The 22712-nt window shown below is 42.4% G+C and overlaps 1 protein-coding gene across 1 annotated transcript in view; it reads left to right on the forward strand.

Annotated features, from left to right (window-relative positions):
- The window catches only part of LOC138645047 (phospholipase A2-like), a 30436-nt gene extending 18231 nt beyond the window's left edge, over positions 1-12205 (forward strand). The window contains exons 3-4 of the mRNA XM_069734058.1: positions 1572-1678; positions 11093-12205. Coding sequence (XP_069590159.1) covers positions 1572-1678; positions 11093-11247 — 262 coding nt within the window. The 3' untranslated portion in view covers positions 11248-12205. The remainder of the gene's footprint in view (positions 1-1571; positions 1679-11092) is intronic.
- Positions 12206-22712: the final 10507 nt, after the last annotated feature.

Genomic DNA, 22712 nt, shown 5'->3' on the forward strand with positions numbered 1-22712 from the left:
CCATAAATGTCTGCTACAGGCTGATTATTTTACTAAATATATCTTATACCAAACGCACAAAAGTATCCCTTATGGCAGACTAAAGAACCTGACTTACTCTTAAATGTTGAGTGTGAACTTCCGGGTTGTGGGATCCTATTCTGCATGCCAGGCCCACTCATAGGGATAGTGAGTGATTTTGCGTGTTCTCATGAGATCTTGCTCTTTGATCTAAACCAATTGTTGTCACTCTGTGACTTCTCGTGTCAGACCGTCTGGTTGAGTTTGCCTCTTGCAGCACTCCTCAGCACTGCTACATCTTCATGTTAAATCCATTTGGCTTTAGGGGGCATGGCAGGAATTTAACCCTGCTGTGTCCTGCAGAGAATAGGTTCCCTGGCCCATCCCATGTCAGCAGGTTCTATATTAGGCAGGTCATCCCACAATTCCTTGCTGAAATGTTGGTTCCCAGCCTGCTAACATCTGTTTGCATATCTCAGAATTCTGTCTCCCATTTTTGACCTGGCCTGTTTATCCGCCCAGTTTTTCTTCTCCATCCTTGACTCTAGCTTTGTATTGTCAACCCGTGCTACCTGCCCCGACCTCAGACCATCTTTATACGCTTTTATCTCTCCGTCCTGTACCATGCCTGTGACTCTCTAGTCAGCTGCTGCAGTCCCGGGGACTGCCCTGGAGTGGAACTCGTTGCCTACCAGCTGCCCAGCCTATCCTCACCATCACAGGCCCTAGTGAAGACCCGGTAGACACTTAATCATGCCCTTCTAGGGTAAGTTTGGCCTGTGGCTCAGTGGGTTCTCAAAGATCACACAATTATCGATCAGTAACCGCTTCAATTTTGTTACGAATCTACCTGCTTAGTGAAGGACACAGCAGAGCTGGTTTAGATCAAAGCATGAGATATTGTGAGATATCGAGCTTTCACTGTGAGAAGGGCCCTGAAGGGTTGTGGGATCCTGTTTTGCATGCTGAAATTCCATAATCCATAAGATTGAACTTAACTTTTGCCAGAAAGATTTGTCCTACAGCTTCCGCAAGGAACACTTGTCAACATTTCTATAAGATATATTTAATCATCAGTCTATGGCTAACAACTGTTTTGTTAAATAAGAAGGGCAACCACAGTCTTGGGATGAGCACTCTTTAACCCCTTCATTCTCGACAGATATATACATCATGGAGTGTGTCAGGGATTTTGGAGCGGACTCAGATGCAGGGCAGATACCAGCTACATTATATAGCCAGCATCTGCCTCTAACAGCAGTGATTGGCTCACCTGCTTATCGCTGCTGTTAACCTCTTAGTTTCCATTGTCAACCACTGACAGTGGCATTTAAGCGGTGAGTTCTGGCTTAGACATTTGTTCGGGTGTTCATTCATCCCCGCAATGTGATCGCAGAGAGAGACGATGAGTTAATATGACAGCTGGGGGAAGGCTGAACACCCCCGTGCCTTTCATGTGATTTCTTCTGTGATGTCCAGCCTGTGGCTAGGTAATGGTATTGCTATAACGGGATCCCCTGTTTTTTATGTGTATCACTACAAGCAGAATAATATTGTCTCTTTTTTTCTAGGTGCTGCTTTAGACATGATTGTTGCTATGGAGATGCCGAACATTTTGGTTGCAATCCTAAGAACCATAATTATAACTGGAAATGTGTCAATCGCTCCATAAGATGTGGTAAGAAAATGGAAAAATTTGTCATATTACAAGTTTTCTGGAGAACAGACAGAAGTCAGAACTGGTTAGAGTTTCCAGACCTGTGGAGATTCACGATTAACCATTTAGCAGAATTGCAACGGCTCAATGCCAATGTCGGCATTCAAGGGGTTACACAGCAGTGAGTGGAGTTAGCCCTGGTCATGGCTGTTCGAGGCAGGTGCTGGCTGTAGAATACAGCCAGCATCTGCCTTGTACGTTGCAGGCTCAGCTGTTAAGCCATCTCCTCATACATCAGACGTGAACCATACAAATAACAGCAATCGGTTAAGATAGGTTTCCAGTAAATTTGTCTACACATGGAATAGTAATTGTAGCTGTATCATCTTTTTGCCTTTGCTCGGCTGTATCCATACATTACCCTCTATGGCAGCTGTATCCTGTGTTCTTTAGACCGAGTACCACCGGTCCAGTACATACACAAATTGTAGACCACTGAATGACATAATTACCTATCACATTCCTCCTCGCAGCTCTCAGACCCTTCACATGTAGCTTGGCCCTCTTTCTCCCTTTGTATACCCCCCGTGCAATTAAATTGGGGAAAATTTATAAAATTGTCTTAAAGCAAAACAGTCTTTGTTGCCCATAGCAACCAATCACAACACAGCCTTCTTTTAGAAAGTTGCATGAAGGGAACCTGTCACCAGGCTTGGCCAATATAAGTTACGACCATCGCCTTTCAGAATGCTGTAGATAAGCCCCCGATTCGACCTGAAAGATAAGAAAAATAAGTTTTATTATACTCACCTGGGGGGCAGTCCGGTCCGATGGGTGTCGCAGGTCCTGGTCTGGCATCTCCCATTTTCTTATGATCGCCACCCTCCGGCTTGTGTCATGGCTCCCGGCATCGTGCTCCTGCGCAGGCGTACTTATCTGCCCTGTTGAGGGCAGAGGAAAGTACTGCAGTGCGCAGGCGCTGTGAAAGGTCACAGAGGCCCAGCGCCTGCACACTGCAGTACTTTGCTCTCAACTGCCCCCGGGTGAGTATAATAAATCTTATTTTTCTTATCTTTCAGGTCAGATCAGGGGCTTATCTACAGCAGTGTTCCCCAAGTCCGGTCCTCAAGAGCCACCAGCAGGTCATGTTTTTAGTATTTCCTTGGTATTGCACGGGTGTTAATTGCATCACCTGCACAGGCAATAATTCCATCACCTGTGCAATACTAAGGAAATCCTGAAAACATGACCTGTTGGTGGCTCTTGAGGACCGGGGAACACTGATCCACAGTATTATAGAATGCAGTTGAAAGGCAGTGGCCGTATCTTATATCGACAAACCTGGTGACAGGTTCCATTTAAAGAGTAACTATCACTTAATATTATAAGCTTTGAATAATATTGCTAATCGGTGGTGGTGTGGGGGAGCGCTAGAGCCAGAGATAATTTTTGTTTTTCTCCCCTTCTTCAAAGAGCCATACATTTTATATTTCCGTAGCAATATGAGAACTTCTCTTTTGTGGGACGAGTTATAGTTTGGAATGGCATCATTCATATTAGTTATGAGTTAGCTGTGCAGGAAAAATGATGAGGCAACATAGTTCTGCAGGTCAGTACACACATTGCAATACCAAACTTGAATAGGTTTTTCTTTTTGTTTTTTGAATGAATTAAAGAAATTCTGAAGTCTGGAAAAATAATTTTTTTTTTGGTTTGTGCCGCCATTTAGCAAGACCCAGAACTTTTTTTTTTTTCCGTTAATGGAGAAGTATGAGGTGTTATTTTTTTTTTAACACACCGAGCTGTAAATTGAATTGGTACCATTTTGTATTTTTCTAAGTGTAGTGATCAACACCTTTTTTTAAACATGTCGATTTTTATTTTTTTTTAGTTTTTCTACTTTAAAATTGCTGAAGTTGTACTAGAAATGTAGAGTTTGATTGGACATTTACGGATATGGCAATATCAAATATGCTTATTTTTACTTAAGGGAAAAAAGGAGGATGATTTCAATTTTCTTTCTTAAATTTTGGTACATTATCCCCCTAGGAGACTTGTACCTGTCACTGTTTTATCGTATGTACTATACACTGCAATACTACAATTTTAATCAGGGTCTTGTATGAAGCCTAGCCACAGGCTGTTCTTCACAGAAGTACCATCATGGCAGCCATGGAACCCTTCACCAAGCCCTTCACTGCCAGGGCAACCTATTGACACCCCATAATCACATAGCGGAGGGGTCAAGGGTGTCCGGGAATGAATGCCGCCCAGGATCATGATGTCTAAATGCCGCCATCAGTGATTGACAGCAGCATGTAATGGATTAAAAGCAGTAATCAGAGCTCGCTGCAGTCGCTACTTTTAAAGGCAGATGCTCGCTGAGTAACACAGCCGGCATCTGTCTTGTGTGGGCGGGCTTAGGTTCTGGGCGTGCTCCAGACAGCTGCACCCGTTGTATGATATAATGGTATGTCATGGACGGAAAGGGGTTAAGCAGCAGTCTTTGAACATAACAAACGCAGCATCAGCACTATATAAATGCAATAATAAACCCGCTTATGAGTCATTAGGTTCACTGTGACCTTACTGAAGTGAACACATTACTAATTTGTTGTTAGCTGTCAAACCTAAATTGCAATTACACCACTAGTAATTTAGCCTCCAAACACAGGGTTACTGGACTGTTTATAGAAAGCACTTCTGTATGGTTCATTGTGAGAGGCCTTTAGTGCAGAGCAAAGGAAGCCACTTATAGTAATTATGGTTCATTCTGATGAAAAACAAGTCGATTTCCACGAATGTGGTTGCACTCGGATATTCTATCTTTACCATCCTTACATATTATTTTCATTTGGTAAGATGGAAATAGGTTTTACAACATGTCTATTATAATAATACATTGTCATTTGACCCTTTAAAAGAAGAAATTAAAATCAAATACACTCACGACTAACATCTCGATTAAGTTGTTCTGATTTTAGAGGGTAATGCGGCCATACGTAAATGGATTATGAAGCGGTTACTCACCAGTCTAGTGTGGAGTGTACAGATAAAGAGGCAGCGATAGTTCTCCTCCAATTTATACCAGAATACAGTTACTTGTTTTGCAGGCTTAATTGATGTCCAATACAGTGCTCAAATAATTTTGTCAACTAATATACAAGTAATGCTCCCATATACAACACCACGGTGGCTCAGTGGTTAGCACAGTCCGGATGCCTTGCAGCGCTGGGGTCCTGGGTTCAAATCCCACCGATGAAAACATCTGTAACGAGTTTGCATGTACCGGCTACTCCGGTTTCTTCCCACACTCCAAAGACATACTGATTGGCGCTCACGATCTAAATTCCCGATGGGGACAGTGGTCATGATATCTGTAAAGCGCTGTGGAAGTAATGGTGCTGTATAAGCAATTAAGGTAAATAATGCAACCGAAAAAGGGAAAGGGGCCTTAGAGCAATTGAGAATTAATAATTAATTGCTTTATTACATAATATACAGAAATATATACAAAAAATAATAATTAAAACGGGTTCAATTAGTAGGGATAGTGACACCTAAGTGCCACGTCCGGTAGGTTGGTATAAAGTGCAAACAAAAATAAGACGTCCCAATAAACCGGTATTCAAACACTCACAAAACCCTTTCAGATATTAATAATGTTAAAAGAGGCCAGGAACAAATAGAATAATATAGGAATGGCAGAAAATGAAACTGTATAGAGGCTCTAAAAGGTGCAAGTGCATGAGATAGTATTAAAAACGAATAAGTGCAAAACCAGTCAGCACAATAAGACTTCCCCCTGAAGAAGCACTAAAGCGAAACGCGCGTTGGGGTCTTTCTTCCAAATCGGCCTTCAGGTTGATTTTGCTTTCATTTATTGAGTATAGAGCTTGTCGTTCCCTACCTGCATTAAATATATGTACCTTCCTTATTTAAAGGGCGTTCTACAGCAATGGGTTTTCTTCATAGACATTTTGGCAATTTGACTATGGCTCTTTATAACGTCTTATTGTGCTGACTGGTTTTGCACTTATTCGTTTATAATCTCATGCACTTGTACCTTTTAGAGCCTCTATACAGTTTCATTTTCTGCCATTCCTATATTATTCTATTTGTTGCTGGCCTCTTTTAACATCATTAATATCTGAAAAGGTTTCGTGAGTTTTTGAATACCGGTTTATTGGGACGTCTTATTGTTGTTTACACTTTATACCAACTCACTATCCCTGCTAATTGTACCCATTTTAATTATTACTTTTTGCATATATTTCTGTATATTATGTAATAAAGCGATTATTTATTAATTCTCAATTGCTCTAAGGCCCCTTTTCCTTTTTCGGTTGCTTTGTGTATTTTTTTGTGGCAGAGCTAATATATTGTTGGCCCTTTTTTGAAATTAAGGTAAATAAATATACTGCTAAGTGAATCACATAATTTAGTGTTAACGGGAAATTCATACTGCCAGTAAATAATTCACAGCCTAACTGAGAACTCAATTAGTATTCCCACAAAGTGTCCAATAGTATTACCATACATAAGGATCATACCATATACTGTAAAATATACACACATACATCTATGTAGACGAATGCCTTGCATTGATGATGTGTATCTCTGCTTTCATGGTGTCAAGCATGCATGTGGTTCATGGACCAGGCTTACCTGGGAGGCAGGGCCGGTTTTAGACAAAGTGGGGCCCTGGGCAAAACTTTAAAGTGGGGCCCCAAAAGCACATAGGTTGTATTTACATGTGCTGAGTTGAGTCTATTAAACGAGCGTGATCGACAATATTGAAGTCTTTCAATGTTTGTTTCACGTTCTCTTCACACTGGCTGAGGAAGAAAGATGGGCACCGAACAATCACTAATAGATCAATCTGTCCCCATACAGTATCATATTATTAACAGCATATCTGCAGTTTTCACCGAGTGATGCGCTGCTGAAAACAATGATTTTTGTTCTGAAAAAAACAATCCATCCTCCATTTAGTATAATGCACACCCCATAGTCCTCCATCTAGTATAATGTGAACCATAGTCCTTCATACAGTATAATACACTCCCCATAGTCCTCCATATAGTATAATGCACTAGCCATAGTCCTCCATACAATATAATGCACACCAAAGTCCTTCATATAATGCATTCCCCATAGTCTTCCATACAAAATAATCCTTGATAGAGTATAATGCAGCCCCCATATAGTACACACAGTATAATGCACTCCCATAGTCCTCAACATAGTATAATGCTGCCTCATATAGTATAATGCAGCCCCCATAAAGTATAATACAGCCCCATATAGAGTACAATGCAGCCACCATAGAGTACAATGCAGCCCCCATAGAGTATAATGTGGGTATAATGCAGCCCGATATATTGTACAATGCAGCCCCATAGAGTGTAATTTAGGTATAATGCAGCCCCATATATAGTACATTGCAGCACCCATATATATAGTACATGGCAGCCACCATATATAGTATAATGCAGCTCCATATATAGTATAACGAAGACCCCTAGTCCTCCAGTAGTATGGCCTCCACGATGTAATCACCAATTACAAAATAAATAAATACAATGCTCACCTCTCCCCATTCCCCCGCTGTTCCACTATCTGCAGTGTGTCTCCTCAGTAGCGTGTCGCGTAATGAAGTGATGTCATCGCACCAGCTACATCAGACGCAGAGAGAGAATGATGGAAGAGGGAGCGTCAGCTGATGTTCTGTCCTCCATTTCTTTCAACTGTATCGTCATCTATGATGTCGATACAGTTAAATATGCGATGCGGAGGCAGAGCTGACACTGGCACCAAGCCCCCTTGACTCACGGGACACATAGCGGCTGCGTGGTGTACCGCTGTTAGCGGCACACCGCTGGCTGGGGGAGTGGGGGCCCTAGACATATTTCTAGTTTGCCTGCCCCTAACGCTGGCTCTGTTGGCTTTCACTGGAGCTCTTGATGATGGAATCAGGCTTGTGCTGCAGGTAGCCACCAGTTACCACTCCTAGGCAGTCTCCGATACAGCAGCTGCTGACCCCAGAGGTCAGGTTTGCTGACACGGACTGGACTCAGTGACTGGAGTCACAGGGCTGGATTCGGATGCTGGAACTGTGCAGACACAGGGGGGTCAGCGGGTGCTCTGGTCTGCTAGAAGAAACCGCATAGAGCAGGGCACATCCCACCGAATGCCCACTCTCCTTTAACCGTGGGCATTCTACTCAGACCACACAGGGTGAGGGTAAAACAGTGCGGCAATACTTTATTGAAGCACAATACAGGCAAATAACAAATAGAACAGTCTCAGCAAAAATACCCAAGATGGTGCACATTACAGAGTCTCATCCTTCCGCTGACTCGCAGGGATAAGAACAGCTGTGACTTCAGAGCTTCCAGGGATGACTAACCCACCTGTTACACATACAAAGAGGAGGTAACAACAAGCTTAGCAAGTTGACAGTCCATTGAGGTACAAGGCCAGTTGACTAGAGGGTCACAACCTGGCTTCTCCAAACATCTCCATGGGGCCAGGTGACCGGTGTGTTCCAATCTTGGCTTTCTCCAAATGTATACTTGGATCAGTGATGGTTCAGTGATGGTCAATGGAGCAAATCTGTATTCTTTCAGCTGGGGTCATGGTCCCCTAAGCTGGCATCTTGTAGCATGTCAAATCTATGTTTCACAAAACACAACTGAGTTCTGGCTGCTGCTCAGCCAGCCTAACATGTTCAACTTGCATGGGTTTCGTATGAGGAGCTGTTTAAAAAGTCTAGGGAACTAGCGGTTTCTGGAAAGATGGAGCCAGATGTGATGGTTTCGTCTCATGCGTCACCTCACTGGTTAGCTCCTGGATGCTGTGAAGGGAAGATGCAGAAGACTGAAAAATCAGCTCATCGAAGACCTTTAGGAAGGCCACCATGAAGGCCTACGGGTCCAAGGTCACAGGATGCCCTTTCTCCCACAAGAGGTTGAGCCATGCTAGGGTCTCTGATGGGTTAGCAACTCATGATGCTGCATGCATTGCTCTAGGAACCGTTGACACTGTTTAGAATCCCCATTGTAACGTGGTTGATCAGACAAGACAAGTTCAACTCCAGGAGCGTAAGTTTCAGGCTGAATAGATACGGCCGCAGTTACAGCAACTTGGGCTGGTGCAGCTGACATCAGAACTTCCAATTGGGACTTCACTATCCATAGATAGAACAAAACTTTTTCTTGTTGCTCTCGCTCCTGATACAACTGCTGATATAACTCCAAGTGCGAAGGTGGTGATCAGTGAGGTCCATGACCTGAGCAAACTGTCATGCATGCGCTGGTGCACGCGGTTCGTGAACCCACTGTGCTACTGAGCCAGGCTTACCTTGGAGGGGCATAACTAAGTGGCTACCTGGTTTTCACTGAAGCTCCTGATGGTGTGGAGTCAGGCTAGAGCTGCAGGTAGCCACCAGGTACCACTCCTCGAAGTCTCCGGAACAGCTGCAGCTGACCCCAGGGGTCAGGTTTGCTGACATGGACTGGACTCGGAGTCACAAACAAGGCTAGATTTGGATACTGGAACAAGCTCAGTCAGCCGGAACATTCTCAGGTTACAGGTAGCTCCAGAGCAGCTTCAGGATTCAGATACTGCCGCTGCAGCTTCAGGCTCAGATACCACAGGGGGGGCAGTGTCAGGGTTCACGTGCTGCCAATGTGGCTTCAGACTCAGGGTGCAGCAGGAAGCAGTGTTGAGAGTTCACGTGCCGCTGGTGTGGTTTCACAGATCTCAGTGTCAGGCTAGGAACAATACCACACATAAAACTACAAGTTAAGGTTCTAGCTTTGGTAACAGAAGGACCAGGAGGTTGGGTTCAGGCCCATGGCACTCAAGGACTTGGGGTTCCGGTTCAGGGCCTGGCTAAACAAGGACCAGGGGTTTGGGTTTAGGAAATGGGACCAGGCAGCTTACTAGTTGCACCAACACTAACGAGGAAAATCGTTGCTCAGCCACCTCCCTACTGGGAAGGGTGTCTTTTATATAAGATGCCTCCCAGCTATATTGGCCAGGGGCATTTTCACAGTACGTGCGCTGCACCTTTTAAGACCAGGGGTGCGCGCATTCTAGGCAGGCTCCCGGGAAACGTGTGCAGAGTGCACAAGACAGGAAGCAGATGGGGAGCTCACCACGTGGCCAGAGCTTTGAGTATGTTGGCGTCCTTGCATAGAAGGAGAAGAGGGATCATGAGAGGGTGCCAGCACTAGTGTAACACATGGCATATTCAAGAAGATCTATTCTAGCTTTCAGAAAGAGGGATGGAGTTTTTTGGCCATCCAGGCCTTAGGTGACCAATTGGCTTTGCAGAGACCTGCCTAAGATTGACTAAACACTGTAAAAGTTGACTTGTGTTAAAAGATTTTCCAGTTTACATTTTTTATTCAATTGGCTTCTTCTACTTAACAATAACCAATACACTTGTACTTACCTATAGATGCTCCAGTGGCAGCTCTCCGCTGCTGCTTCCAAAGTTTGTTGAAATAACTGGAGTGGGGACATTATATCGATATCTTGTGACTGCTTCAGCCAATCACTGGCCAGAGCGGTCTGGTGTCGTTTACCTCTGCATCACTGTTAAGCCCAGTTAATAGGGGGCAAAAATCACACACTATTGACATGACATTGCCACTGCAAGAAAGGCTGATATGGGAGCAGAGAGCCGACACTGGAGCAACAATGAGTAAACACAGCTGAATTGGTTATTTTCTTATGTACACGAAGCCAATGGAATAAAAAATGTAAACTGGACAACCTTTCCACACAGGTTGACATTTAGAGGGTTTCGTCAACCTCAGGCAGGCCTTGGCATAGCGATTACCTAAGGCCTGGATCCCAAAAAACGTCATCTGTCTGAAAGCTAAAATAGATCTTCTTGATTATGCTATGAAAGATCACGTCATCAATTCATGGTACAACTTCATCAGTGGCGGACACAGACAGAAATGGGCCTCTGAGCAAGAACAAGATCTGGGCTCTTTGATGTCCAGTAGCTCATGATAATGCACAACTCCATCTGCTTTAGAAATAGAACTGGGCCCCTTTACCTTTGGGCCCCTGTGCGGCTGCACAGGTTGCACCAATGATATGTCCAACCCTACAATTCCTAACTATCATGTCATGTGTCTTCCAAGTGGCGACTGTATCCCTTCCATCCACTATAGTTACACCCTGAACCCTCCATAACCTCTACTGACCACTTTTATTATTTGCGTCGCCAACATTCTACCAAATTGACCAATACTACTGAGAGGTGTACAGTAAGTCTAATACACACCACCATGTGAAAGGCTGTGCGAGTGAGCCGGGAACTACAAACTTTGGCAAATATAAGAATATGTCCTGTCTTGGGAAACCGCAGATTTATTACAACCGTACTCAATACTTGTTTTGTTTTTCCAGATTACACAAGAAACTTCTGCCAAAAAATACTGTGCAAATGTGACAAAGAATTAGCAAAATGCCTGCAGAAAGCACCATATAAAGCAAAGTACGCCCTGCATCCTAATTTTTTATGCGGGAAGGAAAATCCCCAATGCAAGTACTACGACGACTGATACAAGAGACAAATGAGTCCTTTGTACAGAAATCTGTCACGTTCCCAAAAATCATCCATAGCTGAAGAAAAATATGTGGATCAATAATTATAACTGCCAAGGGTGAATGGACTATAAATTCTCAATTACTGTACTGCAGTGTTTTAATTACTTAAAGAGGTTGTCCACTACTTTTTCATTGATGACCTATCCTTAGGATTGCTCCATCTTCTGATAGTGGCAGCATCCGGCTACTACACCTCCTCTTCCTATTCAAATCAATAGAAGGCGGATGTGTAGTACTGTCGCGGCCACTATCAAAAGATGGAGCAGCACATTAGCACATGCCACAAATTAGAAATATAGTATAGTTCTTCTGATTCACTAAATCACTTACCTCATGTGAAGGGCATTGCAGTAACAGGTGTCCATGGTTACGACCTAATATAACAACAGTTGGATAGCTGTTAGTGGTCGTAACCATGGATATCTAAGCTACTGCAATTCCTGCAGATGAGGCAAGTGACATAGAGAATCAGAAGAACTATCCTACATTTCTAATTGGAGGGATCTGCTAAGATTATTGTTATTACACCAACTACATATTGGGATGGGATGTTGGAGATGGAAATGACCCTTTTAATTTTATTCTGCTGACACTTGGCTGCTCTTCACCCTAATAATCATGGGGATGTCTTCTCATGGACCATCACTGCTGAAAAATGTTGGAAGTTTTCCATGATTATGTTTTTAAACTGTGGTAGCATTTCATATTTTCTGATGTATAATATAAATACAATGTAATAATGTGTTGGAAAAATAGTTGATTTGATTGTGATATATCAAATGTTTATCTAGATAGGTGAAAACACTTTTTACTTTGAGTCTTCACAATCAAGAAGAAAATATCGACTCATTCATAATTGGAAAAACTGACGGCTTGGCAGAAATTCGGGGCTATAATAAACTTCAACTCATCTTTGTCTGTCTGTGTGCACTCTGTTCTTAAAGATCAAGATCATCGGTCCATAGTCACTGGGCCAATCTACAACCCCAATTCCGAAAAAGATGGGACACTGTAAAATATAAAGAGAACAGGAATGCAATGATGTGGAAATCTGTTATAGCCATACTGTACTCACGACAGAACATACATAAATCAGAGGGGGAAAATTCAACATTTTTCCTTTTCATTTGAAAAAATAAAAATACAACTCATTTAGAAATTGGTAACACGTTTCCAAAAAATTGGGACAGGGTTATGTTTAACATTGTGCAGCCTCCCCTCTTCTTTTTACAGTCTGTAAACATCTGGGGAATGAGGAAACCAATTGCTGAAGGTTTCGGAGTGGAATATTGTCCCATTCTTGTCTGATGCAGGGTTCTTGCTGCTCCACAGTCCTGGGTTGGAGAGGACTATATGTTATTTTTTTTTACCCCATTTAAAAAGAGGCTGTACAGGTAAAGGACTCCACTTTAAAAAAAACAAACAAAAACATCTGCAGCGTAGTGTGCATTTTTATTCAACTATAAAAGCCTATTGGTGACGTATGGTGGTGCGCAGTCAATTGCTGCCGAATCTGACAGCTGACACCCAGCACTAAGTGCCCGGAGCGGTCACGCGCCACTCCCTGCACTTTAACCCCAAAATGCTGCGATCTAACGCGATCGCAGCATTCCGTCAGCTGGCAGAGGACTGACAGCCCCTCTGACTTTGGATCGCAGACCCTGTGGTGTTATGCGGGGTTCCAATCGTTGTCATGGTGACCCGGATGTAAAGTTGCTGATCATCAAAAATAATATAAAAAATTCTAAAGATAGTCTATCTGGAAATAAATATTTGTCTGAAAAAAAACCTCAAAACATAAACAATAAAAGTACACATATTTTTTATTGCCGCGTCCACAACGACCCAACCTATAAAACTATCCCACTAAATAACCCCTTTAGTGAACGACAGGAAAAAAAAAAAAAACAAGGTGAAAAAACAATGCTTTATCATCATACTCCCGAACAAAAAGTGGAAAAAAACATGATGAAAAAATATGGCTATAAATAAACATGGAACCGCTGAAAACATCATCTTGTCCTGCAAAAAGCAAGCCACCATACAGCTGCATCAGTGGAAAAATAAGAGTTATAGCTCGCAGAATAAAGCAATGCAAAAATTAGAATTTTTTCTATATAAGCTTTTATTGTGTAAAGGCGCCAAAACAGAAAAAAATGATATAAATGAGGTATCGCTGCAATTTTACTGACCTGAAGAATAAAACTGCTTTATCAATTTTACCACACACGGAACAGCATAGACCCCTCTCCCCTTCCTCCCCCCCCCAAAAAAAAAATGAAATTCCTGAATTGCTGGGTTTTGTTCATTCTACCTACCAAACATCAGAATAGAAGGCGATAAAAAAAGTCATGTGCCCAAAAATGGTACCAACAAAAACGTCAACTCGTCTTGCAAAAAACAAGACCTCACATGACTCTGTGGGCCAAAATATGGAAAAATTATAGCTCTCAAAATGTGGTGGTGCAAAAACTATTTTTTTGCAATAAAAAGTGTCTTTTAGTGTGTAACAGCAGCCAAACATAACAACCCGAAATAAATTTGGTATTGCTGTAATCGCACCGACCCGAAGAATAAAGTTGCCGAATCACTTATACTACACGAGGAATGGTGTAAAAATAAATAAAACCAATTCTTCACCTGCTGTTGATTTTTTGATTCTGTCTCCCAAAGATCACTGTAAGGCTCGGTGCATATGTAGCCTCCGGATCAATCGGGGGTTTCATTTGGATCACGTCACTCAGATTTAGATGGAAACCCCAAAGTAAGTGGTCAGCGTAGAGCGCCAGATAAATGTGATCCCAAACATTATGTAAAATGTTCCCAATAAAAGCTTCAACTCAATCCATAAAAAAGCAAGTCCCAACTCAGGTCTGTCATCTGTTAATGGAAATATAGGGGGCTTCCACGTTACTGGTAGCACAAAGGCTCTGAAAAAGTAAAATGGCTCCTCACCCACCAAAAGTAATTCAGCAAATTTTCTGCTCTCAAATCCAAATGCCCCCTCCCTTCTGAGCCCTAGTGTGCCTAAACAACATATTGCGTCCATGTTTGGCATTGCTGAAGCGATGACAGCCCACCTAACTTATGGGTGTGCATGCCTCCAGAAGCACGGGCTGGGCATAACGTACTGGTGACTACAGTGCACTGGTCACTACAACGGCAGTTTGCAATTTCCTCCCGAGTCTCTCCGAAAGGCTAAGTAGTACTGTACAGCCACATATGGGGTATTGCCATGTTCAGTAAAAATTGTGGGACAAATTTTGGTGCCATTTTTACCCACGTCTTGTGTTAAAATGTAAAATCTGGGGCTAAAACAAAATTTTGGTGGTAAAAATGTAGTTATTTTTTCTTCACTACCCAATGGTATTAAATTCAATTGAAATTATATCTTATATTCTAGGTTTTTCAAAGTAGCCACCTTTTGCTTTGATGACTGCTTTGCACACTCTTGGCATTCTCTTGATGAGCTTCAAGAGGTAGTCACCGGGAATGGTCTTCCAACAATCTTGAAGGAGTTCCCAGAGATGCTTAGCACTGGTTGGCCCTTTTGCCTTCACTCTGTGGTCCAGCTAACCCCAAACCATCTCGATTGGGTTCAGGTCTGGTGACGGTGGAGGCCAGGTCATCTGGAGTAGCACCCCATCACTCTCCTCGTTGGTCAAATAACCCTTACACAGCCTGGAGGTGTGTTTGGGGTCATTGTCCTGTTGAAAAATAAATGATGGTCCAACTAAATGCAAACCGAAAGGCATAGCATGCCGCTGCAAGATGCTGTGGTAGCCATGCTGGTTCAGTATCCCTTCAATTTTGAATAAATCCCCAACAGTGTCACCAGCAAAGCACCCCCACACCATCACACCTCCTCCTCCTCCATGCTTCACTGTGGGAACCAGGCATGTAGAATCCATCCGTTCATCTTTTCTACGTCGCACAAAGACACGGTGGTTGGAAAAAAAGATCTCAAATTTGGACTCATCAGACCAAAGCACAGATTTCCACTGGTCTAATGTCCATTCCTTGTGTTCTTTAGCCCCAAAAATGGTTTTATAAATTTTGTTGTAAAAATGAGAAATCGCCGGTCAACTTTTAACCTTTATAACTTCCTAACCCCAAAAAAGTTTGGTTACAAAATTGTGCTCATGTTAAGTGGACATGTGGGAAATGTTACTTATTAAGTAGTTTGTGTGACATATCTCTGTGATTTAAGGGCATAAAAACTCAATATTGTAAAATTGCAAAACCAGACATTACTTACCGGTAATGGGATTTTACGAAGTCCACGACAGCATCCTACTGAGAGAGGGGATCCGCCCATCAGGACAGGGAACCTACAGGTTAAAAAGGGGCGGTCCCCCGCACCTCCTCAGTTGTGTTTCAGAGTATGAGAGGAACTGCCAACCGGATTAGTACACAATAATCATTATATTTACATCACAAAATACCATCACTTCTAAAGTGTGAACATTTTACAACACACTTTCCCTCAGAGTGCAAGAAACCAAGTGAATAATTACAGGGGGTGGGGAATGTGTGGGTGCTGTCGTGGATTCCGTAAAATCCCATTACCGGTAAGTAATGTCCAATTTTCCTTTCGCCACGACAGCACCGTACTGAGAGACTTTCAGAGACTGTCACCTGGGGGGGACCACAGCATTAAGAACTGATCGCCAAAAGTCTAGACTAGAGGTGGATGAGAGATCAAGCCTGTAGTATCTATAAAAGGTGGAAGGTGATGACCACGTTGCAGCCTTACAAATCAAATCAATGGAGACGTCCGACTTTTCAGCCCAGGAGGATGCCATGGCCTGCGCTGAATGGGCTCCAACTCTTTCCGGTGAGGGTTTCACATTTGGCTGAATAAGCTAAGCAGATTGCGTCTTTTATCCACCGTGCAATAGTGCTTTTTGTGACCAGACCCCTTCTTCCAGCCCTGAAAGGAGACAAACAGGGCCCTACTCTGCCTCCAAGACTGAGTCTTCTCTAAGTACTCCAGCACAGCCCTTCTGACATCTAGAGTATGGAAACTTCGTTCCTTCGCTGTATGCTGCCGGACTAAGAAGGCTGGCCACGCCCCCTCACTTCCCCATCCATGATGTCCCTCTCTGGTCCCTCCTGAATTTAAGAAGTACTTCTGGGTCACGGGCGCGTTACTGACCAGTGTACAAGCGTGGAGGCCCGATTCAGTAAATGGCCTGTACCTCCCGATGAACACAGGGAGCCTCACCTCCACCTGTGCCACGCCCACACGACTCATAGCGGTACAACCTGAACCCAGGGATCGCGCCATCCACACCAGACGAGGAGGGGCCTGAACAGGCAGAGCACCCCCGACGCTGCTTCTGCAATCCCGGGCTCTGCCGTTCCGATGGAGACCGCAGAGGCTGATTGGACCCAGGTAAGAATCTTCTCCGCGAGTTCCCATCAGGACAGGAAACCAACTGAGGAGGCGAAGGGGACAGCCCCCTTTTAACCTGTAGGTTCCCTGTCCTGGTGGGCGGATCCCCTTTCTCAGTAGGGTGCTGTCGTGGCGAAAAGGAACATTTTCACAATTTTTGCCAAATGTCCGTTTTTGTTTTTTTTAAATAAAAGCAAATCATATCAAAGAAATTTTGCCAATATCATGAAGTACAGTATGTTAAAAAAAAAAATCTCAGAATTACCAGAATTCATTGAAGTGTTCCAGAGTTATTACTTCATAAAGTGACAGTGGTCAAAATTGTAAAAATTGGCTTGGCCATTGACGTGCAAAAACCACCTTCGGGGATAAAGGGGTTAAAGGAGTTAAAGGAAATCTGTCACCAGTTTTTGCCACCTAATCTGAAGAAAAAAAATGGCAAAATAATAATTGCGAGTTGCGCAAAACTTTTGCGACTATTCAAAGTGTTTTATGAGTTTTTCGCTACAAAATAACATATATCTCAAAGGATATAGCCAATAACAGTGACTAGTTATGAGCGAACGTTATGGGATAAGGTGTTATCTGACCATGCTCGGGTTCTAACCGAGTGTCTTCATGTTTGTTAGGTAATCCCTATGTATTACGGCCGCGGAGACTTGAACATATTTTTCAAGCACGCTGAAGTCACTCGGTTAGAACCCAAGCATGCTCAAATAACACCTTATCCAAGCACGTTTGCTCATCACTAATGGTGACCACAACTGCAGATATTAGATGACTACAAAGGCCAAAAAATCCTTTTTCTGCTAACTCTTATTGTGCCATAATAGATATTCCATCTTACAGAGTGGATTTTTATTTTTGTGTTCAAGTACAACTAGACACATGTATGCATGATCTCGGCAACATCGACCCAGGGTCACAAAGCAAGGATTGATCTGTCAGGTGTGAGATACACATTATCCTTAGAATTTATTCAGAAAATTGGCCAGCTGAAATCTGTAGAAAAATAGGCCAACAGAATTTCAAGTTGCGTGACCGGTGAAAATAAAACAAAATTTTGCAACTGGCTTTTATTTTATTTCTACAGTGTTCATAGAGCTTTAAAAATGTCCTGGCAATACAGAGACACTAAACTTACATGTTTAATATACTGTATATATTTTATTACCCCCCAAAAATCCAATCTTTGTTAAAGAAAAAAAAAATTTTGTTTGAAAAATATATACAAACATATTGTACGATAGTGTAGTGCATCATAATAGGACCTTTACTGATGTCTTATGAGGCCCAGAGGTTGTGGGGTTTCAGTACAACTGCATCAGGCAATCTCGCCATCAAAGGCTGCAACGGCATTTAAATGGTTAAACAGCAGCTATCAGAACTAGCTCCAGTTGCTTCTCTTAGCAAGTAATGGGTGAATAACAAGACCAGCACCCAAAAAGACCCAATATAGAGAAAGTTTAGCTCTTGCACCCACTCCATACACCCTCAACAAATACCAGTACGTCTTATCTCGGGAAGAGGCCGTCCACAAATGTAATTTATCATTTTGCTTACTTATGTAGCGCCATTAACTCCACAGCGATTTACAGACATCATTGCTGTCCCCATTGAGGCTCACAATCCAAATTCTCTATAAGTAAATCTTTGGCATGTGGGAGGAAATCGGAGAACCAAGTCAGACAGGTGGGGTCTTGATAACCATCAAACCTACCATTAGCAGTTTTCAAGTCCTGCTCCTCTGGCCACAGGCAAAGAACAAAGCAGTGGCCGTTCTCAGGGACGGCAGCAAAAGTGAATGTGATCGGAGTGGCAATAACCGTTAACGGACACCACAGTGCTAATGGAGCACCAACGTTCAGCTATCATACACCACGTATTTCAGGTGGGCAATGGTCCTTAACCCCTTTACCCCACCGGTGGTTTGTACGTTAATGACCGGGCCAATTTTTACAATTCTGACCAATGTCAGAATTTCACATTTTTCCAACTTTGAATTTTTATGACCTTAAATCACAGAGATATGTCACACAAAATACTTAATAAGTAACATTTCCCACATGTCTACTTTACATCAGCACAATTTTGGAACCAAAATTTATTTTTGTTAGGGAGTTATAAAGGTTAAAAGTTGACCAGCGATTTCTTATTTTTACAGCACCATTTTATTTTTAGGGGCCACATCACATTTGAAGTCACTTTGAGGGGTCTATATGATAGAAAATAACCAAGTGTCACACCATTCTAAAAACTGCACCCCTCAAGGTGCTCAAAACCACATTAAAGAAGTTTATTAACCCTTCAGGTGCGTTACAGGAATTTTTGGAATGTTTAAAAAAAAAATAAAAAAATGAACATTTAACTTTTTTTCACAAATTAATTCAGATACAATTTGTTTTATTTTACCAAGGGTAACAGGAGAAATTGGACCTCAAACGTTGTACAATTTATCCTGAGTATGCCGATACCCCATATGTGGGGGTAAACCACTGTTTGGGCGCATGGCAGAGCTCGGAAGGGAAGGAGCGCCATTTGACTTTTCAATGCAAAATTGACTGGAATTGAGATAGGACGCCATGTCGCGTTTCGAGAGCTCCTGATGTGCCTAAACAGTGGAAACTTCCCACAAGTGACCCCATTTTGTAAAGTAGACCCCCTAAGGAACTTATCTAGATGTGTGGTGAGCACTTTGAACCCCCAAGTGCTTCACAGAAGTTTATAATGAAGAGCCTCAAAAATAAAAAATCATCTTTTCGCCTCCAATTTTTTCTTTTCCCAAGGGTATCTGGAGAAATTGGACCCCAAAAGTTGTGGTGCAATAACTAAGGGGGTGAGAAAGGGGGGTTTTTATTTACTATTTATAGCGGATTTTTGCTTGGCAGCTGTCACACACTAAAAGACACTTTTTATTGCAAAAAATAGTTTTTGCGTCACCGCATTTTGTGAGCTATAATTTTTCCATATTTTGGTCCGTAGAGTCATGTGAGGTCTTGTTTTTTGCAGGACGAATTGACTTTTTATTGGTACCATTTTCGGGCAATACCAAATGAGAGAGCCAGCCTTCAATCAGGGATTTGCCGTGTGGCACACCAATGCAAAAAATATATACTCTGTATGTGGCAATGGTCACACAAGGAATGCAGAGCATCTGGTTCTCAGCCTATTAATGACGTGCTATGGTGGGCTGCCCAGTGCTAATTAGACTTTTTTTGTGGTTTTCATGTTAGAGTAGGACTGGCAAACGTAAGGACCCTTGACATGGGCTGCCAGCTTACATATTATGGCCAGAATATCAACAAATACCTTACAGTTAGGTCCATATATATTTGGACAGAGACATTTTTCGAATTTTCTTTATAGACATTACCACAATGAATTTTAAACAAAACAATTCAGATGCAGTTGAAGTTCAGACTTTCAGCTTTCATTTGAGGGTATCCACATTAAAATTGGATGAAGGGTTTAGGAGTTTCAGTTCCTTAACATGTGACACCCTGTTTTTAAAGGGACCAAAAGTAATTGGACAAATGACTCCAACGCTATTTCATGGACAGGTGTGGGCAATCCCTTCGTTATGTCATTCTCAATTAAGCAGATAAAAGGCCTGGAGTTGATTTGAGGTGTGGTGCTTGCATTTGGAAGGTTTTGCTGTGAAGTAAACATGCAGTCAAAGGTGCTCTCCATGCAGGTGAAACAAGCCATCCTTAGGGCTCCTTCTCACTTGCGTAAAATACGGCCAAGTCTCGCAGGTTAAAACCCGGCTCTGCCGCCGGCACTCCAGCGCGGAGCGTGCAGCTCCATGTATTGCTGTGTGGCTGATGCTCCGCTCTGGAGTGCCGGTGGCAGAGCCGGGTTTTAACCTGTGAGACTCGGCCGTATTTTACGCAAGTGAGAAGGAGCCCTTAACCTGCGAAAACAGAAAAAAACCCATCTGAGAAATTGCTGCAATATTAGGAGTGGCAAAATCTAGTTTGGTACATCCTGTGAAAGAAAGAAAGCACTGGTGAACTCATCAATGCAAAAAGACCTGGGCGCCCACAGAAGACTACAGTGGTGGATGATCACAGAATAATCTCCATGATGAAGAGAAACCCCTTCACAACAGCCAACCAAGTGAACAACACTCTCCAGAAGGTCGACGTATCAATATCCAAATCTACCATAAAGAGAAGACTGCATGAAAGTAAATACAGAGGGTTCACTGCACGGTGCGAGCCACTCATAAGCATCAAGAATAAAAAGGCTAGACTGGACTCTGCTAAAAAAACATCTAAAAAATCCAGCACAGTTCTGGAAGAACATTCTTTGGACAGATGAAACCAAGATCAACCTCTACCAGAATGATGGAAAGAGCAAAGTATGGTGAAGGCGTGGTACAGCTCATCATCCAAAGCATACCACATCATCTGTAAAACACGGCGGAGGCAGTGTGATGGCTTGGGCATGCATGGCTGCCAGTGACACTGGGTCTCTAGTGTTTATTGATGATGGGACACAGGACAGAAGCAGCCGACTGAATTCTGAGGTCTTCAGAGACATACTGTGTGCTCAGATCCAGCCAAATGCAGCCAAACTGATTGGTTGTCGTTTCATACTACAGATGGACAATGACCCAAAACATAAAGCCAAAGCAACCCAGGAGTTTATTAAAGCAAAGAAGTGGAATATTCTTGAATGGCCAAGTCAGTCACCTGATCTCAACCCAATTATGCAGCATTTCACTTGTTAAAGACTAAATTTCAGACAGAAAGGCCACAAACCAACAGCAACTGAAAACCACCGCAGTGAAGGCCTGGCAGAGCATCAAAAAGGAGGAAGCACAGCGTCTGGTGATGTCCATGAGTTCAAGACTTCAGGCAGTCATTGCCAACAAAGGGTTTTCAACCAAGTACTAAAAATGAACATTTTATTTAAAATTATTCAATCTGTCCAATTACTTTTGGTCCCTTTAAAAACAGGGTGGCACATGTTAAGGAGCTGAAACTCCTAAACCCTTCATCCAATTTTAATGTGGATACCCTCAAATGAGAGCTGAAAGTCTGAATTTCAACTGCATCTGAATTGTTTTACTTAAAATTCATTGTCGTAATGTCTATAACCAAAATTAGAAAAATGTTGTCTCTGTCCAAATATATATGGACTTAACTGTATATTGATATTTTTTTGCACGTTATATTTTTTTCAGGGTGCAGTTGGGCCCAAATGGTTCTGTAAACTGTGGCCTCTGTTCACACAGGATGCATTATAGTTAGCACGGGGCAGCCCGCAATAGCGCGTCATTAATAGGCTGAGAACCAGATGCTCTGCATTCCTTGTGTGAACATTGCCACATACAGAGTATATATTTTTTGCATTGGTGTGCCACACGGCCAATCCCTGATTAAAGGCTGGCTGTCTCATTTGGTATTATTGCACCTGTGCAGTTGCCATTTTACTTGGTTCCCCTGCACCCTGTTGGTGCAATTGTATTGAGGCCCATGTAGACAGGTAAGCATCTCTGAGAGTTTTTTTTTTTTTTTTTAAATATTGGAGGATTTTTTTTCTCTTTTTGTGGCTTTCATACCATTTTCGGGCACATGACATTTTTTGATCGCTTTTTACTCCGATTTTTGTTAGGCAGAATGAACAAAAACCAGCAATTCATGATTTTTTTTTTTTTTTGTGGGGGGGCGGTTATACCATTCCGCGTTTGGCAAAACTGTTACAGCAGTTTTATTCTTCGGGTCAGTACATTTATATTTTTATGTTTCAAGATGATCCGTCTTTTTGACCACTTTTCGTTCAGTGGTATGATAAAGCATTGTTTTTTGCCTCGTTTTATCTTTTTACGGTGTTCACTGAAGGGGATAACTAGTGGGACAGTTCGGTCATTACGGATGCAGTGATACTAAATATGTGTACTCTTGTTTTTTTTATTTGCATAAAGAAATGTATTTATTGGAACAATTTATTTTTCTTTATTTAGGAAGTTTTAAAAAATATTTTTACACAGTGTAATTTTTATTTTTTTACTTT

Source organism: Ranitomeya imitator, chromosome 7 (genome assembly GCF_032444005.1).
Source record: "Ranitomeya imitator isolate aRanImi1 chromosome 7, aRanImi1.pri, whole genome shotgun sequence".
In the NCBI taxonomy this organism is placed as follows: domain Eukaryota; kingdom Metazoa; phylum Chordata; class Amphibia; order Anura; family Dendrobatidae; genus Ranitomeya; species Ranitomeya imitator.